This window comes from Equus asinus, chromosome 6 (assembly GCF_041296235.1).
Source record: "Equus asinus isolate D_3611 breed Donkey chromosome 6, EquAss-T2T_v2, whole genome shotgun sequence".
NCBI lineage: Eukaryota > Metazoa > Chordata > Mammalia > Perissodactyla > Equidae > Equus > Equus asinus.
Genome location: NC_091795.1, coordinates 13,466,818 through 13,486,141, shown reverse-complemented (window position 1 = coordinate 13,486,141; position 19,324 = coordinate 13,466,818). Strand labels below are relative to the sequence as shown.

At 47.1% G+C, this 19,324-nt stretch overlaps 1 protein-coding gene across 3 annotated transcripts in view; it reads left to right on the top strand.

The window, feature by feature from the left end:
* Nucleotides 1-19,324, top strand: part of NPAS2 (neuronal PAS domain protein 2) — a 158,484-nt gene that overhangs the window by 100,784 nt on the left and 38,376 nt on the right. For all 3 annotated transcript variants that reach the window (XM_044772984.2, XM_070511610.1, XM_070511611.1), the window contains exons 4-7: nucleotides 1,504-1,595; nucleotides 6,002-6,091; nucleotides 16,426-16,546; nucleotides 17,535-17,648. In XM_044772984.2, coding sequence (XP_044628919.2) covers nucleotides 1,504-1,595; nucleotides 6,002-6,091; nucleotides 16,426-16,546; nucleotides 17,535-17,648 — 417 coding nt within the window. The remainder of the gene's footprint in view (nucleotides 1-1,503; nucleotides 1,596-6,001; nucleotides 6,092-16,425; nucleotides 16,547-17,534; nucleotides 17,649-19,324) is intronic.

Below are 19,324 nucleotides of genomic sequence, written 5' to 3'. Positions count from 1 at the left end.
AAGGGAGAGGGCATTTATGGTGTTAACTGATTAACATATGGGTGGTCCATCTCTCTTCTAAATGGTCACACTGTGGCAACCATTTGTCTGAGGAACTGGTTTCACCCTCTCTTCCTTGCCTCGGCCAGCACCCCAGAGGGAACGCTGGCCCACAGTTGTGTGTAGCGCCCTGCCTCTGCTTCCCAGGATGCATCTTACTAAGTGTAGCCTCTGGCCGGAGTGGCAGCAGCAACTTGTTCTTTCTGAAATCTCAAGGAAAAAACCGTCCTGGGAGAGCCAAGCCTTGCAGAGAACACTGGGTGACTGAACACATGAAGCTTTACACAATCACGTGCGTTAACTCAGCCTTTCCCATCATCTTCATTCACGGGTAACCACGGAACTGATTCAAATCCATTCACCCAAATGGCGGAATGCGTTCTGCACGCTCCATGTAAGAGGCTACCAGCAGCACAGGGTCAAAGGAGGAAGCCTTTCAATGTTTCTCCTAGTTTAAAGTTTATAGATTATCTGCCTGAACAATTTGCATTTTCCAGGAGGTTGTTAAACAGGTTGGGTTATTTCTCTGAGGTAGGATGTAAATCAGATGTACTTAAGTTTTTCTTAGCACCAAGAGAATAATCCCTAAAGAAACCTCTTACTACATAAAGGGGAGCTAAGTGTTGGTTAAACATGGAGGATAAACCGAAGGAAAATCAAATATATTCGATATAGCATTTAAGTTATCTGTAATAATCTCATCAGAGATGTTTTAGTAATAAAACAAAGCACTCTTTCAAAAGTGCAGAACTAGAGTCTTTAAGGAGACCTGTGTAGACTGATGACTACTGAATTTACAAACGTGAATAACATCTTCAGCAAGAGGGAGTTACAGAAACAAGCAAACTATAGATAACCCAACAAAGTTTTGAGAAGAGTAAATTCTGGCTTTAAAAAGAACTAAGTAACATGTATCTGTATGGCACATTATACTTCAGTACCTGGAAATGCTGAAGAATACATTACATTCTGCATGGACACAATAGGTTATTTACCACGAGCCTAAGATGCTTCTGGAATTTTGAACATCCCATATCTCTAAAGTCTTTTGCTTCACCTTAACCACGGAGAAGCAGCTTACGAACGCGTGTCACCATCCCAGTCTTCTTCCTGTCGCCTTGATAGGTGGCAACTACCACACTCCAACTGCTGATGATGGCCTTTGTCTTGTAGAAATTCAAAGGCATTGTGCCACCTGCTAATAGCAGGCACTACGCCCATGCAGAGGGCGGGGACTCTCCTCCCCAAAGCCTGAGTCAAGGATGTGAAAACATCAAGAGGTGTTTTTAAGCCCATTACATCCAAAGTTCACAGTCCTTGGAAATCAGGGTAACATATCTCCTTATACTGGCTTCTTTAATTAAACTACACAGAGGTTTACACAAAATTACATGTACTTCACTTGTTAATTCCAATTTCTAGGTGCCTTTGAATATAAAAGCTTATTTCTGTTTTTTTTTTTAGAAGTCTCAGCGCAAACGGAAACCTGCGACGTTCAGCAGGACTGGAAGCCTTCGTTCCTCAGTAATGAAGAATTCACCCAGCTGATGTTGGAGGTGAGACTGCACTTTCAGATTAGCTTAATGGGTTGCAAATCAAAGTGTAGCTGCTTGTTCCAGATAAGACCTGTCCCAAAGTAAACAACTGTTCTTGACCCTGGAAAGAGGTCTTGAAACAGAACCCCCTCTGAAGCTCTGCACACTGTTGCTTGTGTTTTGGCTACTGAGTTGGGCAGTGTAAGCAAGGATCCCCGAACGGAACAGGGTGTGTACGGTCACGGCACTGATGGCAGGGCGGGCCCACCCATCCTCACCCAACTAGAGGACACCGGGTGCGTGGGGGTGGCCAGGTTGGAGGTAGGTAGAGCAAGAGGAAGGAGAGAGGAAAGATTATATCTCTGCACCGTCTTTTGGCTCAGACAGTCTCCTTTTCAGAATGCAATAATATTTTCCCTTAGTAGAACACATTTTGAAAACAAAAGTCTTCTTTTAAAGTTAAACTTGAGCTCCTATTACATCAACATGACAGGTGGGTGTCACAGCCATAGGTAACCCTCTGCCTCCCCACCCAGCACACACCCCTTCTGCGCTGAGAGAGGTGCTCACGTTTCTTACCCTAGACAGTCAGGCGCCCACACCCACCTGCAGAAATCTGGCTGATCTGAGTGAATGGCCTTCCTCGATGTCAGATGTTTATATATGAGTGAAATCTCTCTGTACACATGAGGGTAAGTCTGCAAAAATGTCTGGCTCAGAGCTCCGAATTCTAAACTGGGGCTAAGACTGGGAGACCATGGATGTGACCGTGGAGGGAGAGAAAGCCCCAGACGTGGCATGTCTGGGCCCTTGAGCGAGAAGACGAAAACTGGGACAGATGAGGTCAGCAAACGGAAGTTAGACCCTGGCTGTGTGTCAGTGGTTCCTGGCAGGGTTTTTGGAAAGTGGCTTCTTGGGCTAAATCTTTCTATATCTCGTCTTATGTGCCTATATAAGACTGATGTAAACTTTAATTTACATAAATTAACTATGCAGGAAACAGAAAGTACTGGAGTAAGAAAATGCCAGAATGAAGATGTCCAAATATTATGAAATATAAACGCATTAATGAAAATTTGCATAAAATGAAAGGTACTTAAATCTACATGTGAGCTATATTTAAAGAAAATACAGAGCTTTCTCCAGAAGCAATGCATTTTAAGTATATTAAATTTAGAGCAGCTTGTGAAATAGAATGTTGAATTAATGCATCATTATACTACTTTGCATAAATCATTTTGTCTTTTAATTCTTAGGAAAAAGTGGTTAAAACGCATAACCCTACAGCACCCAGCCTCTTTTTAAGAGCCTTTTTAAGAGCACAACCTTTTTCTTTTTCCAGTGAGTTTCAAGATATCAAAAGTATTTGGGGAAACATGACTTTTACAAAATTAAAAATGGATAAATATCCAGGCTGAAAGGGAGGACTAAGATTCAGGACACTAGAATTTCTAGAGAAAGAAGATTTTAGATTCGTATGGCTATTCCTTCTGCACTTTCTCCTGCTCCCAAGATAAACTCCTTGAAGCCGATCTAAAGGAATCATGCTAGATGAGAGAACTGGACCTGAAATGAAGCCTGTACAGCAGGCGGGCCTCCTGGGTGAGCTGCAGCTTTGAGGAGGCTGGGAAACCCAGCAGCTACTCCTTTTGACTTCTCTCTGCTGTTTTAGGCTTCTATTCTAACCTGTTGCTCTCCAGTAGACGCAGACCCGGTGGTGAGTAGCGGCAGCCTCCCCTATCTTCTCCCGAGGGTCCGAGCCCCAGCAGTGGCCCCCACAGGATGATGTCATCATTCTCCACTGTGTAACTTCTTCATGCTGTGTGTCCCGTGCCAGCTGCACGGCCTTCTCCTTTTTCAGAGTCATTTCAGGGAACACGAGGAGTCCAGACGCCATATCTTAGCAACCAGGAGGTTCCCATTTTAAATGAGAACAGAACCCCTCAGGCCCCAGGGCACTGACCTGCTCGTGCCTTCTGGCTGTGAATCCTTCCTTCCTCCCTCTTCTCTCAAAAAGGCCCTAAACCGGACTCCTGGAGGGCTCACGCAGCTGTGGAGTTTGAAAGAACAAAAATGACTTGGTTGCAGACCAGTCACACTGGTGAAGTGTAAGCTGGCCAAGATCGTAGCCACAAGCATTTGAACAGGTAGACTCAAAAGGAGGAAAGCTTTTGTTGACCGATGACTAGGGAGTTTGTGGTGTTTCTGGACTTTATTCAGAAAACTACAGCGATCTTTTCTCTTAGCCCAGAGGGCGTCCCAGAGAATGCAGAAAGATTCCATCAGAATCGGGAAAGGGGTGGCTTCATTTCCCCCTGGGGTGTGGCAGGTATAATATTTGGACCATTATGGCACCTTTGGCGTCTCTGAAGCTCCTCTCAAAGGCACCTTTGCCTTGAGAGGGGCACATCACTTTGCAGTCACATTCTGTTGAGTGTCTCTCGAATGCTGCTGACGGGACTTCTAAAACCGGAGCAAGTGTTCTCAAAGCAGTGACTCAGCGCAGTTCTTGTGCGTTTGATGGAAAATGCCAATGAGCTGATGAAAGTTATCTTCCATCTATAAATACCTTTAGCTTTTTAACACCCACTTGCTTTACGAATTCAAGAGGGGCATGGGCTCACGGTGCAAGGAGATAATTTGTATTGCTCCTACTTGTGCCAGTATTTTAGTCTGCTTTTTCCAAAAAGCTTCGGCTGACATCATCAGCAGTGCCCCCACTTCTTAAAGAAATTCACCTCCAGGAGTGCTGCAGATACAATTTTAAAAACAATTTAGAAAAATACTTGAGGGAAAAAGAAATAAAAGTTACTAGGATGTACCTCTGGTTCACCATAAGGTCTAAACCAGGGTTTCTCAACCTCGGCAGTATGGACATTTTGGACCTAATAATTCTTTGATGTGGGGGCGTCCTGTGCATTGTGGGATGTTTCACAGCATCCTTGGCCGGTACCCACTAGATGCCAGCAGCTCTCACACCAAGTAGTGACGACCAAAAATGTTTCCAGACATTGCCAGATGTCCCCTGGGGGCCAAAATTGCCCAGCGTTGAAAACCACTGATGTAATTGAAAAGGATGAGATCTGCTTAGAAATACACTTCAATATACTTTTCAGTCTTAAATCCTGCAATATGTAAGTGTAAAATAATAAATGACCCTAGCGTTAATTTTCCTGGTGAAAAGAATTCGCTCTCATTTTGGCACGTTGTAACGGTACTCTTCACACAGTTAGTGGACAATTTCCAGTCTCTGCTGCCACGGTGCACTTAGCCACACCCTCCTAACTTGATGGCATTACAGCCCTGTCGGCTGTGCAGAGCCTCAGCAACATCCTGGGAGAATCTAGCTGAGCATACGAAATGTTTCCAGAACTTTCTAAGCACATTTTTCAGTTTGGGGGTTTTTTTTCCCCAAAGTGGCAAAATTCCCATACTTGGGGAAGACGGTCTTTCAAAGACACAGCCAGTAAAGCAACAGTGATAGAGTACAGTGACAGCCCACCTGAGTGTATTACTCCCTCAAAGATGCGTTTTCTGGTGAGGTGGGCTCGGTGCACCCAAATAGACAGTTCCCAGCACCGCCCCATTCTCTGCTGCCTTACATAGTCTGAATTCTAGAGATCAATGTTCAGATGTGTCTTATGAAAGCATTAGGAGCATCCAATAAGGAATCTAAAAACAAAACTGCAGAAGTGTCTGTGAAAAAACGTTGAGTGTCTAAACCTTCTCTTTTCTCTCACAAGCCCCCAGAGCAGGGCATACAGTAGGCACTCAGTAAAATCTTTTAAACGAAAGCGTTTTTCAGACATTCTGAAATGCCTTGTGGATCCAGTTGAGTTACACGGTGCTTCCGCCTCAGCCCTTACTTGTTACTTCAGTAGAATAATGTGAATGTTCTTTACAAACATTTCCTTCAGGAGGTATTTCTTTTGTGGCAGTGAATGTAAGCAGAGGTCTACCCTGACCAACAGGCACACTTTCTGTTTTTAATGCATCTCTTAGGCCTGATACTTTCGGTAAATGTTTACCCTGAAGTCGAAGTGATATTGAGGGTAGGAGATAGGGACCATAAGATATCCCTGACATCTTTTCATGGTAATTGTGATATTTCTGATCCAGCTCAATAGTTAGCTTATCATTAAAACTACTTGGGTAATTTCCATGGCTAAATTTTGTTTCATGATACCAATAGTCAGATTTTTCACTGAGCCTCAAAGAGCTTTTGTGAGCACTTTGTGTGGGCTAGACAAATTCTGTGTAGGAAACCATCCTGTGTGCAGGGCAGAAAAGTGCTGTGGAGTTATTCATGGAAATATTCTAAGGTTACTAGACAATGTCAGTGTCATAATAGGGGGTCCTTTGCTTCGCTGACATCCTCCTCCATAAAAGCTTGACGAAGGTGCCTTCAACTGTGGCGTTTTCCGCAGGCATTAGATGGTTTCATCATCGCGGTGACACCGGACGGCAGCATCCTCTACGTTTCTGACAGTATCACGCCTCTCCTCGGGCATTTACCGGTGAGTTTCTGCTCTGACGGCCTTTGCCAGTGCACGTTATCACCTCTCCTGGAAACCCATTCAGATCTCAGCTCGGGGGTGGTGCAGGGATGCGGGGGTCTGCGTGTAAGGAGGGTGAAGAACTGCCCTCGACCAGGCCGAGGAGGCCAAGGTCCCGGGGGCCTTCCAGGGGCTAGGGCGGGTGCCGGCATGTGTTGCCCTGGAACAAGCAGGACGCCATGGTCTCCTCAAGGCCAGACCTGGAGCGGGCGCTCTGACCCTTCTGTGCCCCAGAAATTGCGCAGGAGCAGTGGACCCATGAGAGAGTCGCAGCACAGTTAGCAGAGCTCAGGGTCTTTACAGAGGCTGATAGACGTCCTGCAAAGGGAAAAGCTGACGTCCTGGGTCCACTGAGAGCTGGTCGAGGACTGTGCCGCCGATGGTTGGAGATGGGCCCTGGTTTGGGGATCACTAGGGACATGACTGAGGTTGCAAGTAGGTTGTGATATTTACCGGTGGTAGCGGTTCAGCAACGGGACGACCCCAGGGAGTTGAAATACTCTGAGAAGACGTTATTGGACCAGGTAGGCCTCGGGGAATAAGGAGGATTGTGCAGGCAGAGAGAAGGGGGCCAGCTCCGAATTCCAGGGGGAGCCAGGCAGAGGTGGGGTGGGCATGACATGGTCAGAGCCCCTCCTAGGTGTTCCTCCCTCCCTCCTTCCCTAATAGTGACTCCCCCCTCTCTGCAGGGGCCTTGCTGGCTCTGTGTAACCCTCCCCCCCATTTAGGATGAACTGATTCACAGAGCAGTTCCTGACTGGTGGAGGGTCCACGTTTGATGGCCCCTCATAGGCATCCGGCCAGCCTTCCATTTCCCGCCACGCCGTGATTTATCCCCACAGACCCTGACGTTGAGTGACAGCTATAACAGGAGCAGCCTGTGGGTCTGATTGGGATAAAACATCTTCTCTTCTCTCTCCTCCCTACAAGCCCCACCAAACCGCCTAACCCCTACCACTCCCCACCCCCGGCATATCATCGGTGGATGGGAGGCAGGGTATGTGATGAGGATGGCAACAGGTTGCCCTGGGTTCCTGTAGGTAGGAAATCCTGGGCCAGGAAGATGCTGGAGGACATGGTTGCCTCCACTTAGCCACTGCTGGCGGGGAGCAGCGTGACCTTGTTCTGTAGGCAGCTCACCTCATCTCGTTGGGGTGATGATTCCAGCTTTGCTAATGAGCCCAGGATTCCACATCATCCTGGGTCGTACTTTTCCTCAGAAGCCACTCCCCATTCCATCATTCCTGCAGATGGTGCCGTGTGGAGATCGAAGCCTCCGTCCACATTTTTCCTTTGCCAGTCACTGCGTGTTGTAGCCCAGAAAGGGATTTTTTACTCTGCTAGGCAGAGGCCTTTGCTTTACGCCATGATCCGTCTAACCTTTGAGTTTCAGCCATTCCCTGCACCGTTGTCAGGGTGCGTTAGGCTGGGGGTTCTTGCTCCTCTTGAGAGCCCTCAGAAGAGGCTCATTCTCATCTAGCACTAAGGAGTCGAGGGTGCGGTGTCAGCTTGCGTTTTGTCTCAGGCTGGGAGAATAGTGATGAGGCCGTGTGGGGAATACAGAAGGGACCCCCATCAAGCCAGCCGCTTTCTCTGGGCTGCTCTGAGGCTGGCTGAGGAAAGCAGAGATGGGCTGGTTTTTTGGAGGGGTTATGTTTTGTATTGAATGGACAGGATTGGGTGGTGAGAGGCACTGATTGAAGGCAATGAAACGTAGCCTCTTAATGACCTGGGAACGAGATGCAGGAGCCTGTTTGGTAAACAGGATTTGCACTGTTCTGCTTTATGCTCTTGTAATTATCTGATGACCCAGTTGCCAAACATGGCAGAGAGGACTTAGAAAGTAAGTGAGGAATTCTTCTGATTTGAAATTATAGAGCAATTTAGGATCACCTTTATGAATTATTTTCTAATTCTGGAAGGGCCAGAAATGACCATGACTCTAATTTATCAGTACTCGACCCGAATGAATGCATATTAAGTGCCTATATATAGATCCACACCCAGAAACACACCGCGTCTCCCTTAAGTTCCCCAGTGGAGGTGAGCCCGGGATGGACAGTCCCCAAATTTAACTTCTATTTCCATCTAACTTACATTATCCAGTTTTTACCAAGATCATCACCTTCTTCCCCCTTTTTGCTTAGCATTCACTTGTATCCTTTGCCCGTGGGTGGACAAGGGTGATTAAGGATGGGAACTTCCCTGGTGTCAATCAGCATACCGCCGGTTTTGCGGAGGAGCTGGTCTGGGAGTCATACCTCCATTACCTCCACTTTATGGAGGAGGAAACCTAAGGTGGCCCAGCCAGCGAGGGGCAGAGAAGGGCCTAAACCAGGCACTGCTGACTGCAGAGCTCAAACTTGTCACCACTCTGCTCTGGTGTCTTTCTGATGCCAAGGATTTGGGTTGCCACTTAGGAATTCTGCTTTCAGTTTAGTTCACTTCAATCTGGACTTATTTATGACTCAGTGTGAGCCCAGGACCTGTTCACAGGTGATGCAGTGATTCAGACAGACCCTATGAGATGTCTTTCCTTAAAGGTTTGCAATTTTGTTGAGAGATTTCACCTGTTAACAGTTAGAGCCTAAGAGAAAAATAGCTCACATTTATTGAGCACTTACTATGTACAGGCGCCGTTAGGAGCCCCTTACATGCGTTAATGTGTGTGAAGTACTTAGAAGAGGGCCTGGCACAGATCCAGGGCTCTATCACACTCACTTTCCTTATCCTTATTGATCGTGACAATGACCCTATGAAGTAGGTTGTTACCCCTGTTCACAGATGAGGAAACTGAGGCACAGAGAGGTTAAGGTCCCGCAGCCAGCAAGTGGTGGGGCTGCGATTTGAACTCAGAACCTGGTGCTTAACCCTTACTCAGAATTCTCTGTAAAGACAGAGTAATGTTGAATGTTCTCAGGGTTGGGTGGGTGGTCAGGAAGGGAGAGAATGAGGAACTGAAAGGCAGTGGTCAGTGTTCGTGGAAGAGGTGGCCATTGAGGGGCTGCATGGCCAGCAGGGACACAGCGTGGGCAGGGGACAGGAGGCCATGGGCCCCGGCAACAGTGCCCCCATTGGTGTCATCGACTGGCATGCTGGGGGCTGGGTCTCACTGTGTGGCCGGGATTGGAGGACCTCAGTGGAGGGGAGAGAGGAAGAGCAGCAAGAATTCCTTTCTTCTTTTGAGACTGTCAGCCGTCAAGTCTCTCTCTGCTTCCTTCCTACTCCGAGAAACTCAGACGTAGCAAAAGTTTGCATGATAGATTTCTGTACGGCGACTTCCTGCTGAAACATCCTAGAACTTTCTTTTCCAGTTTGACAGAGAAAAGAGAGAAAAACACAGGTCAAGCAGAAAATGCTTTTAAGATAAAGTCAAAACTTTCCCATGGTGGGCACATCAGCACATTTCGGCGTCTAGCGTGAACCCGGGCAGTAAAGGAGAAACACGGGCACAGGGGATGAGCACGCTGGTGGAAGACCAGGCTAAAGGGGGCTTCTGGGACGAAAACCTTTCAGGAAAAGTCCACGTGCCGTGAACAGAACTGGGAAAGAGTATGGCTGAGGCCAAACCAGATGAGACCCAAAGTGGGCACTGTGCTTCCTGTTTGGACTTTTGTTTGAGTTTTTAAAAATTTAACTTCCCGGATTGCTTTTCTGATTTGTTAATGAATTTGATGTTTGCCTGATGGGCTGGACTTTGCTAAGCCCTTAAGGCAGAAGTCCTGTCCTCAGCCCTGAGTGTGATACCCATGTGCCTAAATGTTCATGGAGCGAAGGACTGCGTTCATAAATGGGGCTGCTGCATCGGAAGCAATTGCAAACAGCTTGACAAGAGTGGGAAGTGCCTTGGACATGAGAAATAAGGTCATGGATAACACAACCTCCCCCAAAGAAAATAACCTAGGCACAAGTGGTTATGAAGTTGGAGAAATCCACAGGCCAAAAAGGACGTCCGTATAACGCTGGTTCTCCAAGTGGAAGCTCCAGCAAGAAGTGCAAGGTCAAGGGGGCACATGGGGCCAAGTTCCCATGGGTCACAGCAGGGAGAAGAAGTCACAGAAAAGAAAAGACAGAGCCCCATGGCTTACATCACCACGAATTGCAGCAGCAAGGCCAAGGCCCTGAAACGCTTTCCAGAAAACATCCCTCTGCCCTTCCTTCCCCGCCCTGCCCTCACCTGCTGGAGGAACCCACCTCATCCATCTTATCAGAGGCAGCTCTGTCTGGGCAGAGCTGGGGGGCGCTCTGCCTAGGAGGGGCCCCGACAGATGTGGCTGCAGATCAGAGCTGAGAGGTTAACTCACAGGTTAAGAGTCCAGGCCGCCAGTTAGACTATTTTTTATTTTTATATAGCACACAGACAGAAGTATGTTTTATTTTTAAATTAATGATAAAGTGAGCACAGACATACATGTAGCTGTCCCTGAGGTTAAAAACAGAACATGGCCAGGACCGTAGCAGCTCCTGTCTGCTCCTTTCTCATCACACCCCACCCTCTTCCTGGAGAGGACAGTTTCCCTGACTTTGAAGATCGTCGTTTCCTTGTTTTTCTTTGTAGTTTTATCAACTTTTAATTCATCGCTAAACGCTATAATTTAGTACTGCCTTTTGTTGAACTTTATGTAAGTAGAGTCATAGAAAAATGTACTCTTTGTGATTTCTCCTTTGCTCAACACTGTCTGTGAGATTCGTCCATCTCACGCTGTGAGTTGTAGCTGTTGTCAGTTCTTTCTCATTGCTGCGTAGTCCTCCACTGCAAGAACGAGCTGCAATTACCGGTCCATTCTAGCTTGGAACTCTTAGGAAGTGCTTCTGCGAGCATGCTATATGTATTTCCTGAGGAACATTTGCAAGCGTCCCTTAGAGAACTGACCGTGTGTAGAATGCTGGGTTGTAGGGTAGGTACCCCTTCACCCTTACTAGATAACACCAGATTGTTTCCCTCGTGCTTGCACGCATTCACCGCGTCCCAGCAGGGTGCAGAGTTCCAGGTGCTCTGTGTCAGCAGAGCTCAGGATTGGCAGGCTTCTCAGTTCTTGTCAGCCTGGTGTCTGAAGGTATCTCATGGAGTTGTGTGTTTTGGTTTTTTTTCAATAATAATAATAATATCCTCTGAGAGAGACAAACACCTTAAAACTCTCAACCAACCTCTTATGTTTGGTTTTTCTTTGCTGGGAAAGAGTCAGCCTGAGCTGACAGCTGTTGCCAATCTTCCTTATTTTTTCCTCTCCAAAGCCCCAGTGCATAGTTGTATATCTAGTTGTAAGTCCTTCTAGTTCTTCTATGTGAGCCACCACCACAGCATGGCTACTGACAGACGGGGGGTGTAGTTCCAAGCCCGGGAACCAAACCCAGCCCACCAAAGCGGAAAGTGCGGAACTTGAACCAGTAGGCCCTTCAGGCTGGCTCTTATGGAGTTTTACTTTGCTTCTCTCCCAGTTACTAATAAGCTTGAGTGTCTTTGTGTGTGTTTGTTAGCCATTTGGATTTCCTCTTTTGTGAAGTGCTTGTTCAGTATTTTGCCATTTTCCTAATGAGTTTTCTGAGCGTTTTCTTGTAATGATTTGTAAGTGTTCTCTCCATGTTCTGGATGCTAGTCCTCTGTCAGGTATGGTTTTAATCACCTCCTACTCACTCTGCCCCAGGGTTGCAGGGATGGCTGACCATGCGACGCCTGACACTGGACAGATGTGACTGACAGCAGTGTGTCAGTCACATGTACTCTCAGCCCAGGGGAGGAGGACACTAGCTGCCACACAGGGCCACATGAGAGCTGCCCTTGGGAACAGTGAACCAGCAGGGGCTGTGGAGGCAGGCCCTGTAGTAACAAGGTGGGGGGGGGGGTGCCCCCGGTCCCCACAGGAGTGAGATTGGCTTGTTTGAATAATTCTGTAGGCTGGCAGGGGACTAAACTCATTGCTCAGGGATGAGTGGGAACTGTGCCTGGTCCCCTTAAAAGGAAGCTTCTTTAGCACAGGGACCTTATCCATGGGGACAGAGTGGAGGAGAACTTCCAGTAAGGCCAGTTGTGGCCCTCCCGGTTTTGCCAGATAATGAGGCAGTGCATGACGTGGAACCTTAACTTTAGGCTGCACCTTACACCACAGATATATGTGTCACAAACATCTTCTCTCGTTTTGTGGCTTACCTTTCCCTCTCTTTAGGTTCTTTGGATGAACAGAAATTATAGTTGAGGCTTTTTATGTCTTAATTCCCCATTACTTCAAGGTCAAAGCTGTTCTCTATACTGTCTTCTGAAATCGTAACTATTTAGCCATCACTTTGATTCTGAATCTAAACTAAATCAAAGCGTATCAAATATGCCTCCACCTTCCAGGTCGTTGAGGGAGACCAAGGCCCTGACTGCTTCCCCGAGCCCGTTCCTGCCTCTTCTCAAAGGGAGGCTTCTCAAGGACTTCTCACCATTGCCCCTTCCAACTGTGGCCCACACAGATCTCCAGCCAGAGCTGCTGGGGCCTCTTAGGGACATTCCTGAGCTGTGTTCCCGCCCAGCCCACTTCCAGCTCAGCTAGCCAGCTCATGTGTGCTCCTTGCGCAGGCTCACTTGACTGCTGGGTGCAGTGGAGCTGGTGCTGCTAGTTCAAAGGGAAAGAGGAAAATGCTTCCACAGCCCGATCAGATCATCCACAGGCTCTCGAGGTGCCTCAAGAGAAAATGGGGGAGATGTGAAATTTGGGATTTAGGGCACGCATTCATAGCAAAACCCAAAAAAGGGTTCTTGATAAATCAGCCGAGGACATTTCAGTAAGTTGGGATGGAGAAGCTTCCACCCCACCAGGTAAATGATACTCCTGATTCAGCTGTGAAGAAGGCTGCAGATGGCACGTTCCCTCCCTTGTCTCCGTAATTGCTGTCATTTTAATAAACAGAGCTCAGCTCATTCAAGGGACAGTTCAATTGCAGATATAATTTACTCTCCTGTAAGCACTAGGGTTTAAATTTTCAAATTATCATTGTTTGTGTTGGTTTTCAGCACATGGAAATGACATAATCGTAATATAATAGCAAATGCATGTAAAGAACTTGCTCTATGCCAAGCACAATTCTGAGACCTGTCCATGTATTAACTCATAATCCTAACAGGCCCCCCACAGCATACCTCCTCCAACCTCCATCCAGTGTTTGTCTTTGTTCTGTGCAGAACCTATAGCCTGAGCCCTCTGACCTGCCAACTCTCTTCCACAGGAGCACCTAGGCCAGGCAGCCCGCAGCCCTGCTGTCTGCCGTACTCAGCATCGGGGGAAGTGGGCTTCCTTCCCACTGGCCCTCCAAGAAAGGACCATGAGTGACTTAGTTATCATTTCCAAGTCTCTGAAATGTCTTTAAGGAGAAAGACTACTGTCATCTGTGAGCATTAGTCATCTTCTAAAAAACTAAAAGGAATGGGCTTAAAATAAAAATCAAGACCATCATAAGAACTTGGAGAAGCTAGAATGAGAAAATGATAGCGCAGGCTAGTGAGCTGGTTTGCAGAGGCTTTGTCCACAGAGATCAAAATGGGTGCATCCAAGCTAGGAGCCTTGGAGCCCCCAGAGTCCCTCCCTTCCCTCCTCCGGTCCTCCATCAGCCACCAAGTGGTGTCCACCTTCCTTGCACCCCCTAAAATGCTGGCTGCAGGCTGGGGGGAACTTGCCTGCCTTGTTGTGCTTCTTTCCAGGGCCTACAGCAGTGGCTGGCGCACGGGAGCCCTGAGTCAGTATTGGCTGGAGTATGTTGTTGAAGGAACGGCTTGGACTCTGTCCATTCCTCTCCATCTCCACTTCCCTGTGTCTGTTCAGACTCTGACCATCACTGGCCTGGCTGCCTGTCTTCACTCCCTCCTCAGATCACTAAAGGGGTCTCTTTAAAATACAAGTGCAGTCCTGTCCTCCCTTCCTTTAGGTCCCTCAGGGGGTCCTCCGGGCACGCAGGATGGAGTGCTAACTCCTTTGAGGTCTTCTATACTCTGGGCCCTACTTCCCTTTGCAACCTCCCCCTCCCCCAGGGCTCCTGTCCTCCCCTGTACTGCAGTAATGGCTCCCACCTCCACGCTTTTGTGTGTGCTGTGCCTCCTACCTGGAGCACCCTGGCCACCTGGCAGACATCATCTTGTCCCCCAGATTCCACTCCAGGATTCCTCCCTCTGGGAACCGGTCCCTGGGAGACTCTGTTACCCCTTACATTTGGACTCGGCACAGCATGCTCAGTATTCTCTGAGCCCCTTGTTTTACTTCTGTCATAGTGCTTGCCACGCCCTTCTTTCAGCTGTCTACACATTTTTATTGAAGGCCAAGCATCATTCAATGTCAGGGATATGGGGGTGGAGAAGGCAGACAGGGACCCCCCCTCTCCTGGAGCTCCAGGCAGAGTACACAGGTCAAGACATGAATGAACAAGACAACTTCTAGTCACTTCGTAAATAGTCATTAAACACCTAATGACACTAGCATTTGTTGAGTGCTTGCTGTGCGCCCTTCTGTGAGCAGCATACTCGAATCAGCTCATGTAACCCTCACAGCTTCCTCGTCTTGCAGTTGAGCAACGTGCAGCTTGGAGGGGGCAGAGCCAGCTTTCAAACCCCATCTCTGGGGCTCTCACCTGTCTGGAGATGCGGGCTGGTCCCTTGCAGGCTTTACCATCTAGGCAAGGACTGGCCCTTTCAGCAGCAGTTCCAGAATGGCAAACAAGTACAGTGGAGGGGTGCAGAGGCCAGCGCAGCAGGGCTGGGGGCACCAGCCTGGATGAGGGGCTGTCATGGGTGCTTTCTCAGAGGAAGTGACTTCAAAGCAGGGACCTGAAGGATGCACAGGAGTTAGCTGAACAAAAGGAAAGGGTGTAGAATGTTCTAGGCAGAGGAAGGCCCAGAAGGAAGAGCAAACCAGGAAAACTGGAGAAAAGAAAGTTTGAAGGGCTGGAGAAGTCCGAGTGGCAACTTCGCTTATAAGGTCGTGCGGAGCCTCATAAATGAATTGAGAAATTTCAGCTTTGTCCTGGGAGCAACTGGAAGACAAAGGGCGTTTTTAAGCAAGGTAGTGACTTGATCTGACACAAGGTTCCTTCTGGCTGTTGCTGGAGAACCAATTGGGCAGGGACTAAAGTTGAGGTGGGAAGACTAGCTTGGCCAATTCATTCCCAGACAAGAGACGATGGTGGGTCTAGACTAGAGTAGAGGCCGTAGAAAGAGAGAGAAGTGAATGGATCTGAGAGAATTTGAGGGAGGAAAATCTCATAGCACTTGGACACAGTTTGGATGTAAAAACGAGGGCAGGATGGGGAGGAGTCAAGACCACCACCTGGGTGTCTGGTATGGGCACGTGACCAGCTGGCAATATCATATATGGGGACAGAGAACACAAGGGGAGAAGGTGTGGGTGTGAAAGAATGATGATGTTGGGGATATGCATGAATCTGTGGTCCCCAGGGGGCCTCGGAGTGGCAGGTGGAAGATGGAGCCAGGACGCACAAGAGAGAGTTGCCTGGAATACAAATTGAAGAGTGTATACAGATGGCCTTTGCAGCTGTAGGAGGGGATGCGTTTACTGAAGGAGACTGAGGCAGCGATAGAGACGTGCCTGTCTCTTTCCACTGTGAGCTTCCACCTACACTACCCAATATGGGAGCCACTAGCCATGTGTGGCTATTCAAATTTCAATTAAAATAATTAAAATTAAATATGATTAAAAATAGTATTTTTCAATTTCAGTCTTCAATCACACTAGCCACATTTAAGTGCTCAGTAGCCTTGTGGCTAGTGGCTTCCATAACGGACAGTGTAGGTGACAGACCATTCCACCATCACAGACAGTTCTATTGGACGGTGCTGTATCCAACTCAACAATATATTTATTTTGTACTCACAGTGCCCAAGCACTCAGGAAAAAAAGTTTGATTCCTTCCACTAGAGATCTTCAAGAAATAAACAGGCAGCAGTTTGCTGGCCTAAAGGTCAGGGAAGGGACCCCCTGTGCTCCTCAGGGCCCGCCTCGCACTGGGGCTCCATCCGGGCCAGAAAGCAGGAGTGTCGGCCACAGGGCTCCTCCAGTGAGAGGAGGACTCTGCACGTTTGTCTGACTTCACTCTGACTTCTCTCTTGGGCCCTCCATCTGAGCAAGTCAGACCTTTTAGATAACAGTTCAAGGTTACAGAGTGACAGACTGAGAGCCTTCACAGAAAATCACGTCTTGAACTTTGCATTTCAGAAACCAGCTCTGAATTATCATGAATGTTTGGTGTTTGCTTTTTCCTTTGCTTTTCATCGTCAGTGAGTGTGTACCTTTCTTTATTTTCCTTTTCAGTCAGATGTCATGGATCAGAATTTGTTAAATTTCCTTCCAGAACAAGAACATTCAGAAGTTTATAAAATGCTTTCTTCCCATATGCTTGTGACGGAATGCCCCTCCCCAGAATACGTAAAATGTAAGTTTAACTTGACTCATTTTACAAGATATGAAGATAGTTTTATTTTTGAAGGGAGGTTAGAATGAATTAAGAAGGGAGGACTAATTTTAAGAATAATTTTCCGTGTGACTCAGAACATTTCCAAGACCCTTAAAGGTATATTTTAAGTTTAAAGCTAAAACTGGAGTTTGGAATACATAAGACATTTAACTTTTATGTGGAAAATTTGAAAACATAGAGCTTAAGAATAATAACTTGTTTTGCATGTAATACAAGAGATTTCTTGTTTTTAACCTGAGTCTTTTAGTAACAAAAGTACAAAAATCAGCAAGCAATCTGCTTATTTTGGAGGACACTATAATGCTGGATTTATATGATGCCAACTGAAAACTGAATAATTAGGCCAAAAATCCAAATTCTCTCCTCCTGAGGCTGTCATCTGGTTATTTATATACATTTGCGGGTTTTATGGAATTTTTAAGTTTTTCTCAAAATTGGCAACCCGGAGAGAAGGCTGGCCCTGGTGCCTCGTGAGCCACACGTCACTTAATGAAGCACATACGTGGCCGGAGGTAGCGAAGTGCCTTGCAGTTGTTCCAGCCTTACTCCATTTTCCATGAATAATTTGTCCTGTTGTACATCTGATTTTCCTTCAAAGCAAAGCGAAAAGATTAAATTAAAGAGAGCAGCTCTATATGAGCAGCTTCATTTTAATATACTGTATGAAAGCAACCGGAACTAATCAATGCCGGCAGAACCAACCACAGACATCTGTGAGCAAATTAAGACGAGCTGGGTCCAAGGATGGAATGCAAAATATCTATAAACTATGGGGGGAGAAACCTATGCTGCAAAGGTTATAAAACCATGTCCAAAAGTCTGTCATAATGAGAAATAACCTGGCCTTGTGTAGACTAAAACCCCAGTTTCACGAAGACGCTACTCGTTTAGAGTCTGTGTAATGCTCATATTCCCTTTCTCTCCCCTTGTCCCTTTAACGGCCCAGCTGACAACGATTTAGAGTTTTATTGCCATCTTCTCAGAGGCAGCTTGAACCCAAAGGAATTTCCAACATATGAATACATAAAATTTGTAGGAAATTTTCGCTCTTACAACAATGGTAAGTTTAATTGTTCTATAATCGCGACAGTGTCTTTTATCATGCACACGTGCACATGGGGGCAGAGGAATCACTGAGGGAGGAGGTGGGAGAAGATGTGCTTTTCATATTTGCTTTTGGATTTTTGTGTTCCCAGGATGCGTTTTTCTGCTCGTAAATGTTATCTCCCGTTCGAGAAAAACACACTCCCACACCTGTTTACACCAGCGCACAAAGTCCCACTGAAATGCACATTATTCGCTTCTTTATTTTCAGGCTGGTGGAATAGTTCTGTACTGTGAGAAACTACTTACAGTTAATAAAGAACAGGCTCGGCCTACACACAGCCAAACAGGGCTTCATTGTGACATGAAGATCCATAACCCTGGTTTCTGCATTTTTATCCTCCTTTTTCCAGCACTGCTGTGAGCATGTTTTCATAGATCTGGAACATAGGTCTTCTCACTCCAGCCCTAATGCATAGTAAGTGGCCATTTTACGATGAGCCAGCCATCTACATTGGATGAATTATCAAGCAGGATCAGCCAAGCAGCAAAATCCTGTTTTCTGAAATTACCCTGATAACTAATTGTCCAAGCTCTGGCTGTAACTCTAAACTATGCTTAAACACTCAGTTTTACTTTTGACCCAGGCAAAATGGGAATGCAGGCCTGATGCCAGAAATTCGGAAACATAAGTCCCAGCGACAGCCCCGTGGTGGAGCCCAGCCCAGAAAGGCTTGCGTTTTGTTTGCTCCACTCCTGAAAACTCAACACAAAACAAATAACTTTGAAAGATCTAACATTTCACAAAACAGCAAAGATGGGAAAAAATAGAAGGAAATGTTGACAGGGAATGTGGAAAGAAAGAAGAGGGAAGGAGAAAAATACCAAAGGCAAACAAATACAGAAAGATGAGCTACAGAAGTGAGGGGTGGCAGGTGGGAAACCCAAGGGAGGTGCTGATGGCAACGCTGGCTTGTGCTGCTATGGTGACCGTTGTTGACTCTGGACCCACAGTCGAGCCTATTGCTCCAGTCACATTAGTCCCAGAATTTCCGTTATAACCGGCCAGTCACGGCACCAAATCCTAGTGCTGAGGCTAACAGGGTTTTTCCTTCAGCCTTAGATGATCCTGTTGTATGTTATTTGCGTCAATACACATGCTTTGTTTAAAAGGCTCCAACTAGATGCTAAACAGCATGATCCTGCCAAAGCGATTTTCAGGTCCCGTCTCCAGGGCTTATGCCTGGATGATGGGCTCTGGGCCGACTTGGGGCCCTTCTGGGAACCTGCCTATCCAGGGCTCAGTGTGCCTAAGTGGCAGGAGGTCGCTTTCCCAAGTGGGCCCTCAAATCTGGGCAAAGCAGGACGAAGCCAAGGCCTGACCATGCCTAACCCAATGCATCCGAAAGGCTTTCCGAAACCTCATGAGACTAACGTTGAATGAGCCACACAAATAAGTAAATGGTGGATTGTTGAGCTACCTACTTAAGAAAACTGACCTAAGAGGCGCCTCGTAAAAAACCAAACGAGATGCCAGCCCTGGTGCAGTGGTTCACTGGGTGGGGCAGCTTAAGATGCAGATCCTCGGGCGCGCCTGCAGATTCTAGTTCAGGAGATCTGAGGGTGGAGCTGAGACTGTGTGGTTGGAAAAGAACTTGGGGTTCTGATGCAAAGGCTGATGTCATGGACTTT